The 19103-nt window shown below is 48.4% G+C and overlaps 1 protein-coding gene across 7 annotated transcripts; it reads left to right on the top strand.

The window, feature by feature from the left end:
- The first annotated feature begins 919 nt into the window (after positions 1 to 919).
- Positions 920 to 18893, top strand: Mdc1 (mediator of DNA damage checkpoint 1). Of its 7 annotated transcripts, none has more exons than XM_050131721.1 (15): positions 920 to 1055; positions 4116 to 4251; positions 5826 to 6206; positions 6290 to 6365; positions 6885 to 8098; positions 8223 to 8288; positions 8432 to 8521; positions 10778 to 11503; positions 11610 to 11653; positions 12704 to 14416; positions 14491 to 14613; positions 14690 to 14872; positions 15130 to 15255; positions 15349 to 15459; positions 16722 to 18893. In XM_050131721.1, exons 2-15 carry the CDS (start codon positions 4119 to 4121, stop codon positions 16887 to 16889), a joined length of 5154 nt encoding a protein of 1717 aa, XP_049987678.1. In that variant the 5' UTR covers positions 920 to 1055; positions 4116 to 4118; the 3' UTR covers positions 16890 to 18893. The 7 variants fall into 7 exon arrangements, with proteins under 7 accessions (XP_049987678.1, XP_049987679.1, XP_049987681.1 ...); XM_050131722.1 differs by having other exon boundaries at positions 1019 to 1140; XM_050131724.1 differs by lacking the exon at positions 920 to 1055 and adding an exon at positions 1147 to 1355 and having other exon boundaries at positions 6885 to 7654.
- Positions 18894 to 19103: the final 210 nt, after the last annotated feature.

The following is a 19103-nucleotide window of genomic DNA, read 5'->3' as shown; positions in this document are numbered from 1 at the left end:
TTGTTAATATTCAATCAATACCCAGGTAAGTCATCTTTTAAATAAAAGAACATTAAATAGCACTAATGTCGCCTTGTTCACTAAAAAATGTTTTGATTTTGGTGATGCTAACAATGAAAGTAATTATTTTTGGTTTCTTGAATTTGAATTTGTCCCATAAACAGTAGGAACATGGGGTTAGGAATCCAACTTAGAGCTTCAACGTGTGCCGATTTTATTGTGAACATACCGAGAGATAACCGATGGGAAAGAACTCTAAACTCCCCAAGTCCAATTTCTTGCTATGCTTTCATCTTTTATTATAATGAAACAAATTATTTTATCATATTTTTCCCTTTTCCGTTTTGAAAGATGACACTTTTGAGGTTTTAGCAAAACAGTTTGCCTAGCCACGTTTGTTTTATTTAGGATTTTCCATTAGGAAGGTGACCTCAAAATGTCTGTCATGTTAGATATATATATATATATATTTCTACTAAGCAGTCCAAACCAAAAAGAAATGAAATTCCTCTGCAATGGAGAGTTCTCAAGCGCCACGCCTACGGGCAGTTTTCCAATCTGCAACCTCCGGCCACGACTGCAGCCTGCAACCCCTCATTTCTCTTGAGCCGGTCGGCGCCATTTCTGGGATGACCGAGAAGGGCGCTCTGGCCCCGGGACGACGTCGACGGTACAGCCCTTCTAGCCGCCGGCAACTGGCGCTAGACTCTCTGGTAGGCGTTTGGAAATCTGCGCGGGAAGTGTGCGGTTAGATGACGTCGCGCCGGTGGGTTGGGCCAGGGCGCTGGCCAATCACCGGGCAGGGCTCCTAGGTCCCACCCTTTCCCGCCCCCCGCGTTTCCTCCGGCGTGTTTCCCGCCGCGAGCCACACTTTAAAGCTGTGAGGGGCGAGGCGGGGGCGGGGCTTCCTGCGCGCGATTTGGGTCAATCGGCGCGCTCCGAACTCTGAAAGACAGCTCCGGTAGCCAATCAGCGCATCGGCCCTCTTCCGGGATCCGCGTTCCCGCCACCCCGCCGGCGGCCGTTACTGGTGGCGCGCGCGCGGGGTTTCGTAGGTGAGTTCGGCCGCCCGCGCCCCGCTTACGTCCTCCATGCCTCCAGCGGGCCGGAGGGGCGTGCCTTAGGTGTCACTGGGCGGAGGTAATGTGCACTGCCCGTTTAGATCCTCGCGCTAATTATGGCCCCGGTGTAGGTTCGGTGACGCGGAGTCTTTAGGCCACGAGGGAACACACTCGCGCGTGGGTCAGATTGGAGCGAGAGTCGTAGGCATCGGCTGGGTTGACAGGACGGAGTTTCCTTCTTGGGGTTTCCTACTTTCCCTGTCAACGGTTTCCCCATGTGTGGCATCTTTATAGGTAAAACCTACCCATGCAATTTTGAATTTTTGTCTTTAATTTTTTTTTCCCTTAGTCTGGAGCTCTGGAGATGGAGCTCCCATGAGAGCAGGGTTTATTTTGGTTGAGGCTGTGTGCCAAACACCGCGAAAGGGACCAGGTGCCCATAATGTTGTAGAGAAGCTGGACCCCGGTGTGGGGGTGGGGAGATGCAGATACAGTCCCACCTGTTCCGATCTGGAGGGATTTGCGAAAGACGTGTTTGAATTTAATCCAAACAGTGTTGAGATCACGTAGGCTTTTGCCAAGGCGTTACCAGGATCCTTAAAACCCATCTGTGTCGTTTCTCATATGAAAAAATAATGGTTATATCTACAGGATTCTTCGGAAGAATAAATCAGTCATTCAACTTAAAGTATTAAAACAGTTTGACCCGGGCAAGGTGGCGCACGCCTTTAATTCCAGCACTCAGGCAGATCTCTTAGTTCAAGGCCAGCCTGGTCTTTGGAGTGAGTCCCAGGACAGCTAGGGCTACAGAGAAACCTGCCTTAGGGCTGGGGGGGGGGGGGTGGAAACAGTTTTTAACATACACACATCTCTATGTTGCATCTGTGGTTCTTTGCACTTTAAGCTGAGGTATACTGACAAGAGTATATAAACTATGGACTTTGTACAGTTCTCTGTGTCCTTAGTGGTTGGAAAAAATAGAAAACTATATTTCTTATAGCAATTTCTCAACACCACACTTAGACACAGGCGAGGCCTGGTTCTAAGGAAGGTGTCAGATCCCCTGGAACTTGAATTACAAACTTGTGAGCTATGTGGGTTTTGGGCACTGAACCCAGGTCCTCTTGAAGAGCATGTTGAACTCTTTCTTAACCACTGAGCCATCCCTTCAACCGCTAAACTTGCTTTTTTTTATTTTTATTTTTTGTTTTTTTGAGACACGGTTTCTCTGTAGCTTTGGAGCCTGTGCTGGAACTAGCTCTTGTAGTCCAGGCAGGCCTCGAACTCACAGAGATCCCCCTGCCTCTGCCTCCCAAGTGCTGGGATTAAAGGTGTGCCACCACCGCCCAGCTCATCTTGCTATTTTTTTTTAAAACAGGGTCTTGTTTGTTTTGAAGTGGGGTTTCTCTGTAGCCTTGGTTGTCCTGGAACTCATTCTGTAGATCAGGCAGGCCTCGAACTCACAGAGATCCTCCTGCCTCTGCCTCCCACATGCTGCAATTAAAGGCGTGTGCCACCTCCGTCCAACTTAAAAAAGGGTCTTAACATGTTGTCCGAGCGTACCTGGAGCTCCTGGACTCGGGCAGTTGCATTGCTTCAGCATGCTCAGTAGCTGGTGCTGTGGACTTATACCAGCTCAATCCAGTTTCTCATGCTCTTATATACTTTAAAGTCTAGCTCAATGGTAGAGCATTTGCCTTGTGTGAGGCCTAAGTTTAGTCTCTGGTACCTAACATCCCATAAAACACCCCTTTGTATGTAATGGTATTCTTGGACCTTAATTCTTTGTCATGACCAAAAGAATAAATATACACATATGTATCATTTGTTTCATTTTGGAGGATAAGGTCTTAGTACCCAAGGCTGGTTTCCACAGACAGGGTCTAACTACATAGACTGTAAATACAAGACTAACCTTGAACTCACAGAACTCTGGCTGCCTCTGCCTCTGCCTCCCAAGTGCTATGCCTGCTATACCACGTGTGCATCATCGTGCCTGGCTAAGTCTCCCAACTCTTCATTTTCCTGCCTCAGCACCCCATTACAGGGATTACAGACATATGGCAACATGTTTGAATCAAAGATTTTTGTTTGTTTTTAGACAGGGTTTCTGGGTGTAGCCCTGACTGTCCTGGAACCCACTATGTAGACTAGTCTAGCCTTGAACTTGGAGATCACCCATCTCTACCTCTCAAGTGCTGGGATTAAAGGGGTGTGCCATTTACTAACTAGCCCCCCCAAAAAGTGTGTTGTTTTTTTTAATTTTGTATTAGTAGTTTTAAGTGTTGAACATATGCCCTCAAATAGGCTAGCCAAACAGTTTACCACTGATATATTCTTACAATCTGCCCCCCCAGTATTTTTTTAAAATATTTATTTATTATGTATATAATATTTTGTCTGTGTGTATGCCTGAAGGCCAGAAGAGGGCACCAGACCTCATCACAGATGGTTGTGAGCCACCATGTGGTTGCTGGGAATTGAACTCAGGACCTTTGGAAGAGCAGGCAATGCTCTTAACCGCTGAGCCATCTCTCCAGCCCCCCCAGAATTTTTTTTTTTTTATTTTATTTATTTATTTATTATGTATATAATATTTTGTCTGTGTGTATGCCTGAAGGCCAGAAGAGGGCACCAGACCTCATCACAGATGGTTGTGAGCCACCATGTGGTTGCTGGGAATTGAACTCAGGACCTTTGGAAGAGCAGGCAATGCTCTTAACCGCTGAGCCATCTCTCCAGCCCCCCCAGAATTTTTACATACTTAAGAATGACTGACAGAAAAGCATCAGTCACCTCATGGTGGCTCCCATCTTTAATCCCAGCACTCAGTAGACAGAGACAGGTGGATCTTTTGAGTTTGAGGCCAGCCTGGTCTACAGAGTGAGTTCCAGGAGAGCCCTACATAGAGAAACTGTGTCTGTGGAAAAACAGAAAAAGAGAAAGAAAAGCACCATCTCCATATGTATCCAGGCTTACCTCCAGTTATGATTTTCTTTATAAGCGCTTATATAAACTAATGACAGGAACAATGATAATATGTTTTCTTTACAGATCATGGAAAACACCCAGGTTATTGACTGGGATGCTGAAGAAGAGGAGACAGAAATATCCAATGGGTCCCTGGGGTATAGCTTGGAGCCTATAGGGCGGCTACGTCTCTTCAGTAGTGCTCATGGACCAGAAAGAGGTCAGGGGATTGTTGGCAGCTGAAATATGAATATGGGTTTTTTTCTTTGCGTTAGAGGTTGTTGGATCATTGGTAGAACTTTATATGTTTCAAAAGGGATATGAATAATTATTCTTTTTTTTTTATTTATTTATTTTTTCCTGAGACAGGGTTTCTCTGTAGCTTTGGAGCCTGTCCTGGAACTAGCTCTTGTAAACCAGGCTGGCCTCAAACTCCCAGAGATCCGCCTGCCTCTGGCTCCTGAGTGCTGGGGATTAAAGACATGCGCCACCACCGCCCAGTGTGAATAATTCTACTAGGGATGGCAGAGAGGCCACGTGATTCAGGCTGGTGGCCTGCATTTTCTAAGAGTTGATTTTCTTTTGCTAGAAAATTAAGAACTTGAAATAAAAATGCAGTATGGGGGCTGAAGAGATGACTCAGTGGTTAGGGTACTTTCCTGCTCTTGTAGAGGACCTGGTTTACAGTCGGAGCACCCACATGATGGTCATATGTACCTGTAACTCCAGGGCGCCTACACAGACAGGGTGGACATACACTCATACAGGTGCACACAAATACATAATAAAGAAATTTCGTTTTTGTTTTTTGGGGTTTTTGTTTGTTTTTGTTTTTTGAGACAGGGTTTCTCTAGCTTTTAGAGCTACAGAGAAAAAACCCCGGCCAGGCATAAAATTTTTGAAAAATTAAAATACATTGTGGCCTAGAAATGGGTGTTGGTGATTGTGGAAGGACAATGGATATGTAATACAACTGAATGGTATATTCACAATGATTGAGATGCTTATATTTGTATTGTGTATGTTTTTGTTTTTCTATGTAGTTCTTTCTGTCCTGGACTCACTATGTAGACCAGCTTTAAACTCAGAGATCCACTTACCTCTGCCTCTCAAATGCTAGAATTAAAGGCCTGTGCCACTACGCCCAGCCGTATTGTGTATTTTATCCAACGGAAGACACCCCTTGGGCATGGTAGTGTCTGTGACTCTTGTATTGAGGGGGTGCATCTAGAGTTTGAGGGTAACCTAGACCACATAGTAAGTTTGAAACCAATCTGGGCTACATAATGAGACCCTGGATCAAAAACACAGCAAGGGCTGTAGTTCAGGGAAGAGTGCTTAGTTAGCATGCATAAAACTCTGTTTTCAAGTTTGAGCAATTAGAAAACAAGAATAGTTTGAGTAGATAAAATACTGCAGGTGAGTAATGATTGTAAGTGCTCTTTAGTCAGGTGGTGGTGGCACAAACCTGATTTTAATCCCAGCACTTAGGAGGCAGAGGCAGGCAGATCCCTGTGAGTTCGAGGCCAGCCTGGTCTACAGAGCTAGTTCCAGGACAGGCTCCAAAGCCACATAATGAAACCCTGTCTCACTCCCCCCCAAAAAAAAAAAAAAACAAAAATAAACAAACAAAAAACCCACTCTGACCAAAAGTAAATGTTCTCCTATGCTGGTTATTTTTTAATCCCTGTAAAAGCTTTGAGTGAATAGTAGGGTACCATCTTTAGGCCAGGACTCGTCTGATTTTAATATTTCTGTTTGACCTATTCTTTTATATTTCTTTTCACTCCTTAGATTTCCCTCTCTACCTTGGCAAGAATGTAGTTGGCAGAAGCCCTGACTGCTCTGTGACCCTGCCTTTTCCATCCATCTCTAAACAGCATGCTGTGATTGAGATCTCTGCTTACAACAAAGCCCCTATCCTCCAGGATTGTGGGAGCCTCAATGGCACTCAGCTCGTAATGCCCCCTAAGGTCCTAACCCCTGGAGTGAGCCATCGTCTGAAGGACCAGGAATTAATTCTGTTTGCAGACTTTCCCTGCCAATACCGTCGCCTGGATGTTCCTCCACCTTTGGTCTCTCGGGGATTTCTAACTATAGAAGGGACCCCCAGAACACAGGGAGAATCCCAGACCTCCCGAGTTTTGCTGGCTGAGGATTCAGAGGAGGAAGTGGGTAAGTTTGTGCCTTGGGAGTGTGTGTAAATAGACAGGGATGGAGATGTAAGCTTTCCATTTATTCCTTCCCGTTCCTGCCAGATTTTCCTTCTGGAAGGTGTGTGGCAAATGGATCAAGAAATCCAACATCCCCATCAGCAACAGTTGTTCCGGAGAGGTGAGTACCAAAGCACCAGATAACCGAGTCTTTCATTTTGTTTGGCAATCCTCTGGGTTCAGTTTGAGTATTGAGATAACAGGTTTGAGCCATCTTACCTGGTTTTAGACACCTGCACTTTTGAATAAGGAGTTAAAGTGTCAATCTTGAAGAGATGAGATGATTTTTTTTTTAAAGATTTATTTATTTATTATGTATACAGCGTTCTGTCTGCATGTATGTCACCAGATCTCATTACAGATGGTTGTGAGCCACCGTGTGGTTGCTGGGAATTGAACTCAGAATCTCTGGAAGAGCAGGCAGTGCTCTTAACCTCTGAGCCATCTCTCCAGCCTCCAAGATGATTCTCTTGAAAGGTGGAGCTAAGAGCCTAGGCATAATCATTTCCTCAGCTAAATTAAATTATGATGAGCATTTCTGGTATACTCGGTGGAGACAGGAAAAGCAGCTGCCAGCAGTAGCAGTGCCTGCTCTTATAGCACTCATGGAAGTCATCCTGTGGATTCTTTGTCTTTGCAGTGATGAAGAGGCATCTTCTCCAGCCCCGAGAGTCCCTGGGCTGTCTCTGCCCTTTGATGTGGGCAGTGACACAGATGAAGAGCAGGGTCAGCAGCCGGCAGTGGGGGGTTCCTCTTCAGCTAGGGCAGGTGCTGCTGCTGCAGAGGCTGAGCAGCCTGGAGTTAAAGGAATGACAGCTGGCATCCAGCTGGGACAGGCGCAGCCTACTGAGCCAAAGTTCAAGGACACGAAAGTCAAGAGTGAGGCTGGCAATGGAGCAGCTCAGGTTGGGTCAGTTCTGGAGAGGAGCCTCACTCTTGGGGAGGACAGTGACACAGATGTGGAAGGAGAGGGGGTTCCTATGACCCCATGTGTAGGTCCTGGGAAGAAGAAGCAAGCCCTGCTTGGAGTTGGTACAGGGGACCCTGGAGCACCTGGAGTGGGACATGTGCAGGGCAGCCCAGCCTCAGCTGTGGAGGAGGGCAGGGCGCCAGTGGCTGTCCCTTCCGAGACAAACCACACACCCATGGTGATTGACAGCGACACAGACGAGGATGGTGAAGTCTCAGCAGCACTCACCTTGGCCCATCTGAAAGAGAGGGGAATTACTTTGTGGAGCAGAGACTCGGGCATGGAAGACGTCAAGTCCCAACCCCAGGTCCTTGTAGAGCGAAGCCAGAGTGCCTCTGGAAGAGACAGTGACACAGACGTGGAGGAGGGAAAGAGAGAAATGGTCCCTGACAGCCCCATGGACACAGAGAGCCAGCCTCCCCATAGAGCCAGAGATGGAGGTGAGGATGTGGACATGAACTCCCCTGGTGGCCACCTAGAGGGAAATCAGGCCTCCTCTGCCACAGTAGACAACAATGCTACACAAGTGGAGGAGGAAGTCCCGCCAGAGCCAGCTGTTACCCTTGGGGAGAAGCACCAGCTGCCTCTAGAGGAAGCCCAGCCTTCTGAGGAGGCCTGGGAAGCAGCTGTGGGGGAAGGCTCCTCTTCAGCAGTGGCAGATGTAAGAAAGAGCCAGCAGCTGGTAGCAGAATATGCTGGGAGAGAGTGTGCCACAGCTGTTTCTGAGGCGGAGAGCACTCTTGAGGTGGGGGCCCAAAGCAGGTCACCTACTGCACCAGTGGAGCAGGTGGTGGTGTATACAGGTACTCGAGGGGATCCCACACAGCCACAGAGAGAGGGAGCACAAATGGGCAGAACCAAGACTGCCAAAGACTGCTCTGACGGTAAGTGCTGCCCTCTGCTCTGCCCTTGACCCTTGAAATAGGCTGTCTATAAGGTTAGAGGAGAACTGTAAAGGTCTTGAGGATGAGAGCTGATACTTTATCTGTCTTATATCTCTTCCCACAGAATCTGACGATCTGTGCCTTCCAGCTACCCAGTGCTTTGTAGAAAGGGAAAGCCAGAGCTCAGCAGGTGAGGACACTGTGGTGTTTGTAACTGAGTACAGCAGAAGCTGGTGATTAGACTGGTGGTCCTTGAAAGACTGTACGGCCTAGATGGGGAGTGGGGCCTGGTGTTCTGGGGGAGCTGTGTTCCAGCCATCTTTTCTTGTGCAGCTCAGAGTTTGGAAGATGAGCCTACCCAGGGCTTCCTATGTACTCTGCCCCAAGAGCCTGGGCCTTCCCATCTTAGCCTTCAGACTCCAGGTATAACAAAGTCTCTCTGAACCCTCAGCTTCGTATTCTTTCTTGTTTTCTTCCTCTACATCCTTTCATGGTCTGTCTTGTTGGGAACTGTGGACCCACAGACCCTGAATTTTCTGTAAACAACTTGTTTTCTTCTGCTTGCAGCTGCTTTGAACACAAGACAGGAGAGTGGTTTCTGGTGGGCTTGCCGCTGAGAGTTAGGGCATAGCCGTTTGTCAAGGAGACCCTACATAAGCTGCCCTGGAACACAATACAGTTGGCATTCTTGAGGCATTCGTGGTGTTCTTGTTTCAAGAGTGACGTGTGTGTGTGTGTGTGTGTGTGTGTGTGTGTGTGTGTTTCAGTCAGCAGCCCCTTGCCCAGCTCGCGAACCTTGCAGTAGTGCAGGCAGTATGCTACAGCCTTATTACTGTAGTACAAGAAGTACAGTCGCTACAGGACCATAGTACCACGTAGCACAGGAATTACAAGTCTTATTTTAGATTTATCTATTTTTATGTGTATGAGTGTTTGCTTGCATGTACTTACGTTCACCATGTGCATGCCTGCTGCTCACAGAGGTCAGGAGAGATTGTCTTATCCCTGGAACTGGAGTTAAGAACAGTAGTGAGAGTGTTCTTACTCAGGCGATGGTGGCGCACGCCTTTAATCCCAGCACTCGGAGGCAGAGGCAGGCGGATCTCTGTGAGTTCGAGGCCAGCCTGGTCTACAGAGCGAGTTCCAGGACAGGCTCCAAAGCCACAGAGAAACCCTATCTCGAAAAACCAAAAAAAAAAAAAAAAAAACAGTAGTGAGGTAGTGAGTCACCATGTGATTTCAGAACTGAACCCAGGTCCTCTGCTAGAGCAACCAGAACTATTAAATTCTGAGCCATCTCTCCAGCCCCTCATTCATTTTAATTTGTTTGTTTGTTTGGAGACAAAGAGTTCATACAGCTGAGGATGAGCTTGAACTTCTGGTCCTCCGAGTGGTGGGATTATAGGTGTGTGCCACCACATCCAGCCTAGGATGGACAGGGCTTCATGAGTGCTGGATAAGCTCTCCAGCAGCTGAGCTGCATCCCCAGCACCACCATTCATACTCTTGCTGTTCTACTGGTGCTCTCCATTTCATCAGGAGAAGGCATCCATAGCAGACATGTGATACACACTTGGGACGCAGAGGCAGGAGCTCAGAGCTAGCCTAAACTACATAGAAAGTACGTTAGACCTTGTCTCAAAAAAAGAAAAAAAAGATGGAGCTGGGGCAGTGCTGGCGCACACCTTTAATCCCAGCACTCGGGAGGCAGAGGCAAGCAGATCTCTATGAGTTTGAGGCCAGTTTAGCATACAGAGTGAGTTCCAGGACAGCCAGGGATACACAGAGAAACCCTGTCTGGGGGGCGGGGGAGGGGGGGTCAGGGAGATGGTCTAGAGAAATGGCTGAATGGTTAAGAGTGGCAGCTGTTCAGAGGACAAGAGTTCAGTTCTGGCTCCCATGTCAGGAGCTGACAACTGTACGCCCAGCTTCTGGAGATCCATGGGCACCCACACACATAATATACGCACATACATGTAAATAAAAATTTAAAAATACATCTTAAAAAATAAGACAATAAGCTGGGCAGTGATAGCACACGCCTTTAATCCCAGCACATGGGAGGTAGAGGCAGGCGGATCTCAGTAAATTTGAGGCCAGCCTGGTCTATAAAAACGAGTTTCAGGCCCGCCAGAACTGTTACACAGAGAAACCCTGTGTCAGAAAACAAAACAAAACAAGACAACAAATAAAAGCAGGTTACTGGGCCTTACCCTGATTCTAGTTCAGGAGATTTGGAATTGGCCCAGAAAGTCAATTTTCCCCTCTGCAGGGGAACTCGGGGCCTTATACATGCCCAGGAGTACTCTCCTTGGGCACATACCCAATCCTTGTTTTTCAGAGATTATAATCTCCTAAATAGCACGTAGTGTTTTAACTGCCACCCTATTCCAGGCTTGCCTTTAGTAACCCATTTAGCCATTTGTGAGTGTGCCCTAGCTCATTGCCTTATTGCCTTTAAAAAAAAACTTTAACTTTATTTTATGGGCATTTGTATAATGATGTCAGATTCTCTGGAACAGGAGTTATAGACAGCTGTGAGCTGCCTTTGTGGATGCTGGGAATTGAACCCGGGTCCCCTGGAAAAGCAATCAGTGCTCTTAACCATTGAGCCATCTCGCCAGCCCCTTATTGCCTCCTTTACCTGCATCCCCATCTCCTTTTTCTGATCCTCTCTAGGTGCAGGTGCCCTGGATGTGCCTTGGGAGGTTTTGGCTACACAGCCATTTTGTCTGAGAGAACCTGAGGCCTCGGAACCCCAGCTCATCGCCACCCACCTTGAAGCTCATGGATCTCCTCCATCTCTACCTAGTGCACCACCAGGACACCAGCATTTGGTTCACACAGAGCTGTCGGGAGTTCAAGGCAGAGAGATACAAACTATGGAGAAAGCCATGGGTATACCAAAGGAAACAGCAGACAGGGTGACCCCTGAGAGAGAGCCATTGGAAAGGAAAGTCAGGGAAAGAGCATCAGACAGTGAGAGAGAGGATGTGATGGGGGAGGAACTACCTCAGGTGACAGAGGACAGAGAGCCAAAGACGGTGCTGGTTAGAGACGGACAGGGACAGGAGTCTAACAAGGCGAAGGGTGGGGATCCTGAAGGAAATAGGGAGAGTTTGAAGGTAGAAATGGAGATGTCCAAAGACACACAGAAGAGAGAGAGAGAAATGGGGAAACCAGAACCAGAGAGAGAGTGGGAGCCAGCTGGTTTAGAAGTGAATCTAGATAGAGGGGTGGCTGAGGGAGGGAGCCATGATCAGAAAGAGCAGATTGCCAGTCCAACACTAAAGCCTGGACTTGGCATGGGGGACCTTGAGGGACTGACATCAGCCCCACCAGTCTGTGGGACCCAGGGAGATGGAGGAAAGGGAGACCCCGTGAGCCCCGGGAGGCAGCAGAGAGGTAAGTCAGGTCGTGGGAGGCAGTGTGCTGTGCAGCCCTCATGGCATTGGCCCTGCACTGCAGGCTGCACAGCACTCAGCCACTCCTGTTTCCACTCTCTGACTAGGCCGCTTGAGTTGCGAGATGATGTCTGCTGGAAAGGCTTCCGGGGTGAGCTAGCTCAGCTGCTTCTTGTCCTGCCCCTACTTCACAAGTCACCCCCAACCCTGGCAGCTTCTTTGTCTACCCAGCCTGCCTTTAATCTATTGCTGTTTTCTCACTGCATGTACATTTGTGCATGGCTAAGGGTGTGTGTTTGGGGAGGTGCATGAGGAAGCCAAGTAACAACCTGTATGGTGTTCATCAGGAACCACCCAACTTTTGGGAAGGGTGGGAGTCAGGACCTTGAGCTGGGTTAGAATCTGTTAAAGTAGACTAGGCTGCTTGGCCAGCAAGCTCCCAGAACCGTCCTGTCTCTACCCGCCTGGCTCTGGGATCGCAAGCTTACGTCACGATCCCTGACTTTTTTACATGGCTTCTGAAGCTCAGATTCAGATCCTAGTTGCTTGCCTTGGTTACTGAACTCTGCAGTCCCATGTTCTCCGTTTTCTTCATCACTCATTAGTTAATTCTGTTCCTGTTCCGCCACCCATTGTTCCCAAGTGGCCATTTTCCTTCTGCCCTCTTTGCCCACCCACCGGTGCAGAACACTGTACTGGAGTTATGAAGAAAGAGGCCTCTTATGGTATCCAAAAGATTGCTTCTTCTCCCAAGGAGTTCCTAGCCTAAAGAGAGGTCACAGGAAGAAGTGCCAGTGAGCATGTCATGACCATAAATAGAATCAAAGCCAGACATACTGACGGGCCTGTCATCCCTGTACTGGGCAGTAAAGGCAGGAAGATGAGTGGAGGGAGGACGCAGCAATCACATGAGGCCCTTCAGGAACCCTGAGAAAGATCAAGATTCATGCCCACCTCTTTCTTTTTTTAATTATTTTTATTTTATAATTCATTGGTGTTTTGCCTGCATGTATGTCTATGTGAGGGTGTCAGATCTTCTGGGAATGGAGTTACAAACAGGTATGAGCTGCCATGTGGGTGCTGGGAATTGAACTCAGGTCCTCTGGAAGAGCAGCTAGTGCTCTGAATCACTGAGCCATCTCTCCAGGCCCACTGACCTCTTTCTTGCTACCTTTTATCACTTGCCTCTCCTCCTCCTCAGGGTGATCCAGAACCCCCAGCCCATTGCCTGCTTTCTCCAGTGCCTGAAGCTTCAGCTCCACCTCAGAGTCTCCTCACCTCTCAGAGCCCAAAGCAGTCTCCACCTCCACCTTTGACGTCTTCCCCTTCTGAGCCACACCTTCCTGAGAGTCTTCACACAGAGCCTCATGTCAGGCCTCGGCGGTCCTCCAGGATGACCCCCTCATCCTCTGCTGCCCTTAAGCCTTACACTGCCTGCTCCACAGACCTGCCTGCTGCCCCCAGACCCACATCTCAGGTCATTCGGAACAGGGCAAATAAGTCCTCTGCCAGGACCCCAGAAGTGATTGTCCCTATAGACTCTGAGCTCCAGCCTCCCGCCTCCACAGAACAACCTGCCATCCCCAGACCCACATCTCAGGTCATTCAGGGCAGCACAGATAGTTCCTTTGATAAAACACCTGAATCCGTTCTCACAGGTCCCGAAATCCAGCCTCCCACCACAGAACAGCCTGTTACCCCAAACCCTACACCTCGGGCCACTCGGGGCAGGTCAAGTAGGTCTTCTGTCAAGACCCCAGAACTAAATGTTCCCACTAGCTCTGAACTCCAGCCTCCCACCTCCACAGAACAAGCTGTCATACCTAAACCCATATCTCGGGCCACCCGGGGCAGGGCACGTAAGTCTCCTATCAGGACCCCAGAACCAGTTGTCCCCACTGTTTCTGAAATTCAGCCTCCCACCTCCACAGAACAAGCTGTCATACCTAAACCCACATCTCGGGCCTCCCGGGGCAGGCCACGTAAGTCTATCAGGACCCCAGAACCAGTTGTCCCCACCGGTCCCGAACTCCAGCCTGTCATCTCCACAGAAGAGCCTGTCACCCCTAATCTCACATCTCAGTCCTCTCAGGGCAGGTCACGTAAGTCTGTCAGGACCCCAATTGTCCCCACTGGTCCTGAATTCCAGCCTGCCATCTCCACAGAACAGCCTGTCACTCCTGAGCTCTCATCTCAGGGAAGGGCACGTAGGTCTTCTGTCAGAACTGAAGCCAGCATCTCCACAGCCCCTGAACTTAAGCCTTTCACATCTAGAAAACCTCCTGCCCCCAAGCCCACAGCTCTGGGCACTCGGGGAAGGACATGTAAGCCCTCCATTGAGGAGTGTAAATCAGTTGAACCAGTAGCCCCTAATTTTGATCCTCCCATCTCCACAGACCATCTTGTTACCCCTGAGGTGACAGATCAGAGCATAACACTAAAGTCTTCACCACTAAGTGCTTCCACAGTGTCCACTACCCCTGAACTGGAACCTGGTCCCCCGGAGCCCGTTCCTCAAGGCAGTCGCCGAAGGAGGCGCAAGGCTGTGGGGAAACAGGGCTCCCAAATAGTTCCCATTGACCATGAGCCTTACTCTGCACCCTCTAAACCCGAATCCCAGCCTTCAACCAACCAAAGTTCAGGGACATTAGAAGAAGCTGAGTTGATTACAGTTGCTCCTGAGGCTGCCATTGCTCAGGTTCCAGAGACCCCCCCTCACATTCCTCTGATGCAAAAGGAAGCAGCTGGGAGATCAGGGCTCACTCCCAAACCCCAGCCTGAGGCCTCTCGAGTCCACAAGGAGCCCTCCACTACCACAGACTCACCACTTCAGAAACGTCCCCGAAGACAAGTTCCCCAGATGACCATCGTCCCCAAGGAAGAAGATCCTCCAGAAATGCCAGTGAAGGAAGAGGTAAGAGTCAGCTAGGGCCACCTAGCTAGGAGCAAAAGCTACAGGACTCAAATGCCCACTGATAGGATTTTCAGCCTCAGGAGAGAGCAATTCCGGTACCAGGCAAGAGAAAGAGGGGCCGTGCAGAAGATGAGACCCAGGGAAACCCAAGTCGAAGCCGGCGGGCTAAACCTAACCAAGAAGCAGTAGCTCCCAAGGTAGGAAACCAGGGCTGAGGGCTGAGGTGAGTGCAGCTGATGTGGGTGCTGTGACCATCTTCACACCGTCCCCTAGGTCCTCTTCACAGGAGTCGTGGATTCTCGTGGAGAGCGTGCAGTCCTGGCTCTGGGAGGCAGTCTGGCCAGCTCAGTAAATGAGGCCTCTCACCTGGTCACCGATCGCATCCGCAGGACAGTCAAGTTCTTGTGTGCTCTGGGGAAGGGTATCCCCATCCTCTCCCTGAACTGGCTGTATCAGGTAAGAAGATGGTGCGTAAGGAAAGACTGCTCACCTACCCTCAGGAAGCAGTAACAGGAGCGGAGGTGGGGAATGGCGTGTTAGTGAGGCAGAGGCTGCTTTGAAGAGGTTTATTGTAAGGGCCTGAATGACTCGGTGGTAGCGCACTTGCCCAGAGTGCTTGAAGTCTTGGGTGAGTCCTCAGCACTGGGAAGGAGAAAGAAAACATAATGAGTTCTCTTCAGATGAACCGTTGTTCTGCCTGTTCTTCCCCTTAGTCCAGAAAGGCTGGTCACTTCTTGCCGCCTGATGACTACTTGGTGACTGATCCTGAACAAGAGAAGAATTTTAGCTTCAGCCTTCGGGATGCCCTGAGCCGGGCTCGGGAACGGAAACTACTGGAGGTGAGGGGCTGCCTTCTGCAACATGCCTCAGTCCTGCCCAGTGGTCTTCGCCTCTCAGTGCAGACACCTGTCTCCACCTCTCCTCTTTGTTAGGGCTATGAGATTCATGTGACCCCTCGCGTGCAGCCACCTCCAGCTCAGATGGCAGAGATCATTGGCTGCTGTGGAGGCACCGTCCTGCCCAGCATGCCCCATTCCTACAAGGTATGATGGGCGGGCGTGTGCACAGCCTGAGGGGGGACAGCTAGGAGGTGGTGGGGATGAGGACAGGGTGGAGACAAAGGCTGACAGGAGTGAGGGAGAGAGCTGCTGGCACCAGGGATATATACTCATAAAACAGCAGCCTGGACTGCGCGTGACTGTTCCCCCACCCAAATTGTTTTTTAAGATCTATATTATGCACAGAGAATAGGGGCCATCATATGAGTGCTGGAAACTAAATCTGTTATTGCGAACCATCTCTCCAGCCCCCGTTTTTTTAATTAAAAAAAAATCCATATACTTTGTGTCCATATTCAGCAGTTTTGATTATGTATCCTAAAAATTTAAAGTCTGTAATCAGGGTGGCCTCAATCTAGCATCAGCCCCTTACACTTAACCCAGCAGTTCTGACACTGCTGGAGGGTTTTTTGGTTTGGTTTTGGTGGGAGGTTTTTTTTTTTTTTTTTTTTTTTTTCCCCCCGAGACATGGTTTGTCTGTAGCTTTGGAGCCTGTCCTGGACTAGTTCTGTAGACCAGGCTGGCCTCAAACTCACAGAGATCCTCCTGGCTCTGCCTCCTGAGTGCTGGGATTAAAGGCGTGCGCCACCACCGCCCGGCTTGGTATATGCAAATTATAATTATAAAAACAGCAATGGGGGCTCACATGGCAGCTGCTTGCCTAGGTAGCATATATAGCAGCTCTGGGTTTGACGCCTAGCACACGTAAACTGGCCTGTAATCTTAGCATCTGAGGTAGAGGCAAGAAGACCAGAAGTTCAACTTCATCTTTAGCTACAAAGTAAATTTCAGGCCAGCTCAGTATGAAACCGCTTTTCAAAAAAGAAAGTGGGGGCTGGAGAGATGGCTCAGCAGTTAAGAGCACTGGCTGCTCTTCCAAAGGTCCTGAGTTCAATTCCCAGCAACCACATGGTGGCTCACAACCATCTGTGGTGAGATCTGTGCCCTCTTCTGGCCTGCAGGCAGAGTACTGAGAATACTGTATACATAATAAATAAATAAATCTTTAAAAAAAAAAAAAGAAAGAAAGAAAGTGGAAGGTAGGCTGATCTGTTTTGAGTTAACCTTTGGGGCAAGAATACTTGATAGGCAGGGCAGTGTACTTCATGTATGCTTTGTGTGTTTGTGCGTGCATGTCTGTGTGTATGACTGTAGATATATATAGTCTCGGTTCTGAGGCTGCTTAGGGCTTCCTGATCTGTTCTAGGTTCCTTCCTTCCTAACTCTGTCTCTTCTGCCCCTCACAGCCTCAGCGAGTTGTCGTGACCTGCACTGAAGACCTTCCTCGCTGTGCTGTCCCCTCTCGCCTGGGGCTGCCCCTCCTCTCTTCTGAGTTCCTCCTGACTGGAGTGCTGAAGCAGGAAGCCACACCAGAGGCCTTTGTCCTCTCCAATTTAGAAATGTTATCTTCCTAAAAAATACAAATCTACCAGCAAACACTCCTAGAAAACACTTGGAAAGGAAACATAAATACACAATTAAGACCCAGCAAGGTAGTCCACACCTTTAATCTGAGCATTTGAGAGGCAGAGGTAGGCAGATTTTTGTGAGTTCCAGGCCAGCCAGGGCTACATAATAAGATCCTTTTTCAAAAAACAAACAAACAAACAAAAAACCCTCAGGCCTTCACAAAGACCTAAGATATTGGGAATGTATGGGTAAGGCCACAGAGCTTTTGAAAAAGAAAAAAATAAAAAAGGACTTTTTACCTAAGATGTCCAGTTTTAAATTGTCCAAACCCAAGCTGGGGGTAGTTGTGTGGCAGAGCACTTGCCATCGTGGTGAGGGCCCTGCTTCAGTCAGCAGCCTGCAGCTGCTCTGGTGAAACTGCTGTTCCAGGCCCAGCACCCTGGTGGGCCCCATCTTTGGAAGCTGTCACTTCCCTTTTCTTCCCAGGATTCTTGTTTGTTTTGTTTTGTTTTAGACAGGGTTTCACTGTAGCTTTTGGAGCCTGTCCTGGAACTAGTTCTTGTAGACCAGGCTGGCCTCGAACTCACGGACATCCCCCTGCCTCCCGAGTGCTGGAATTAAAGGCGTGTGCCACCAGCGCCTGGCTCTTCCCAGGATTCTTAGTTTACTAAGTAAAGCAGCTCCCAGGAGTGCCTGACTGAGAAGATGCAGGTGGCTCACGGCATGTTTTCTGGTCTGTGACTGGCCCGGTTAGAAAGGGTGTTCATGTGCTTTTGCAATGCTTGCTGTTAGCTGTGGTCGTCTCTGTAGGTCGGCGCTCACGCAGCCTGCCTGATGGCGAGTTTCTGGTGTGGCAACACAGACAGTCTGAACTTGCACTCCTTTACCAGCATCGATTTAGAGCAAATTATATTTGTTTTTAAGAGTTGGCCACTTTCCAAGATGTGGAGAGCATAGAACTCTTGGGCACTGCTAGTATTTGGTTTAGCCTCCGCAATGAACAGTTGAAAAGTTCCTTTAAAGTTGAGGGCAAAGTTAGTCACTCGCGCAGTTCCTGTAATCCCACTACTTAGGAGGTTTGAAGCAGGAAGTTCACAAATTCCAGTTCAGACTGGGCTACAGAGTAAAACCCCTGCCTTGAAAAGTTTTTTTTTTTTTTTATGTTTTTTTGTGGTTAGGTTTCATAATTTTTACGGTAGGTCAGTATTCATTTGACCTACCTACTTACCATATGACCAGCAATGCCGTTCTTTCTCCTGTTGGGAAATTCTATACTTGACCTCTAATCTGAACAGTCCAGGTAGAGGCCAGTGGGATCAGAAGTTCAAGGTCTGAGAGCCCACTCTAAAACTACAAGACTCAACAGTGGAAAACAGGCACTTGATAAATGTTTTGGGTTTTTTTGGGTGGGGCTTTTTTTTCTTTATGCTTGATAAGCAATGATTTTGCCGCTATGCCTCATTCCCAGTTCCCTCTTACTTTTCATAATAGATAAATACAGAAATAGTATAGATGACTGGGTAGTGTTAACACACACCTTTTATTACAGCACTTGGGAGGCAGAGGCAGGTAGATCCCTGAGTTCGAGGCCAGCCTGGTCTACAGAGCTAGTTCCAAGACAGCCAAAGAGGGCTGTTAGAGAAACCCTGTATTGAAAAACCAAAAAGAGAAACTGTAGATGTTTGTCCAGCAAAGATGAAACATGCTGTGTGTACAAAAAGGAATGCTCAGACATGAAGTAAAATCCCATATCTGATGAGTGTCAAGAACACCCTAAGTAAAAGAAGCAGACATTTGATTCTACCTGTGTGATAATATCCAGGATGGGTGAATGCACCAAGTTAAGAGTACATCAATGCATCCCAGACTCCAAGGACGGGGGAGTTTCACTGTGGGAGCCAGAAAGAGGAAGTAGTTGTACATAGTGCAGAATATTAAATGCTACTGTACTAAATGCTTCTTTGCTACATGAATTTCATTTCAATAAAAACATAGTTGCTAGCTTTGTATACTTTTCTGCTGTGAACTGTGTTAGAAAACTACCTTGGTGGAGTATATATAGCCTGCTTTCTCTCCGTGTGGTAGGCGTCATTTTGGGCCCTGCTCTCGCTAGGCAATTGCTTTACAACTCATTTATACCCCATGTATATGCTGAAACTTTATGATTTTTCTTTGGGGGGGTGCTGGGGGTTGAATCTAAGGTAAGGCTTGCAGCAATA

This window comes from Alexandromys fortis, unplaced genomic scaffold (assembly GCF_014885135.2).
Source record: "Alexandromys fortis isolate MF-2015 unplaced genomic scaffold, M_Fortis_MF-2015_v1.1 scaffold_390, whole genome shotgun sequence".
NCBI lineage: Eukaryota > Metazoa > Chordata > Mammalia > Rodentia > Cricetidae > Alexandromys > Alexandromys fortis.
This window is presented reverse-complemented; position numbering and strand designations above follow the sequence as displayed.

Bases quoted from the DNA above. Each gene is read 5' to 3' on its own strand.
- Mdc1 (XM_050131721.1), top strand. From the start codon at position 4,119: ATGGAAAACACCCAGGTTATTGACTGGGATGCTGAAGAAGAGGAGACA. The intron at 8,099-8,222 runs GTAAGTGCTGCC...CTCTTCCCACAG, and splicing joins TGCCAAAGACTGCTCTGACG to AATCTGACGATCTGTGCCTT. The intron at 14,614-14,689 runs GTAGGAAACCAG...ACCGTCCCCTAG, and splicing joins AAGAAGCAGTAGCTCCCAAG to GTCCTCTTCACAGGAGTCGT.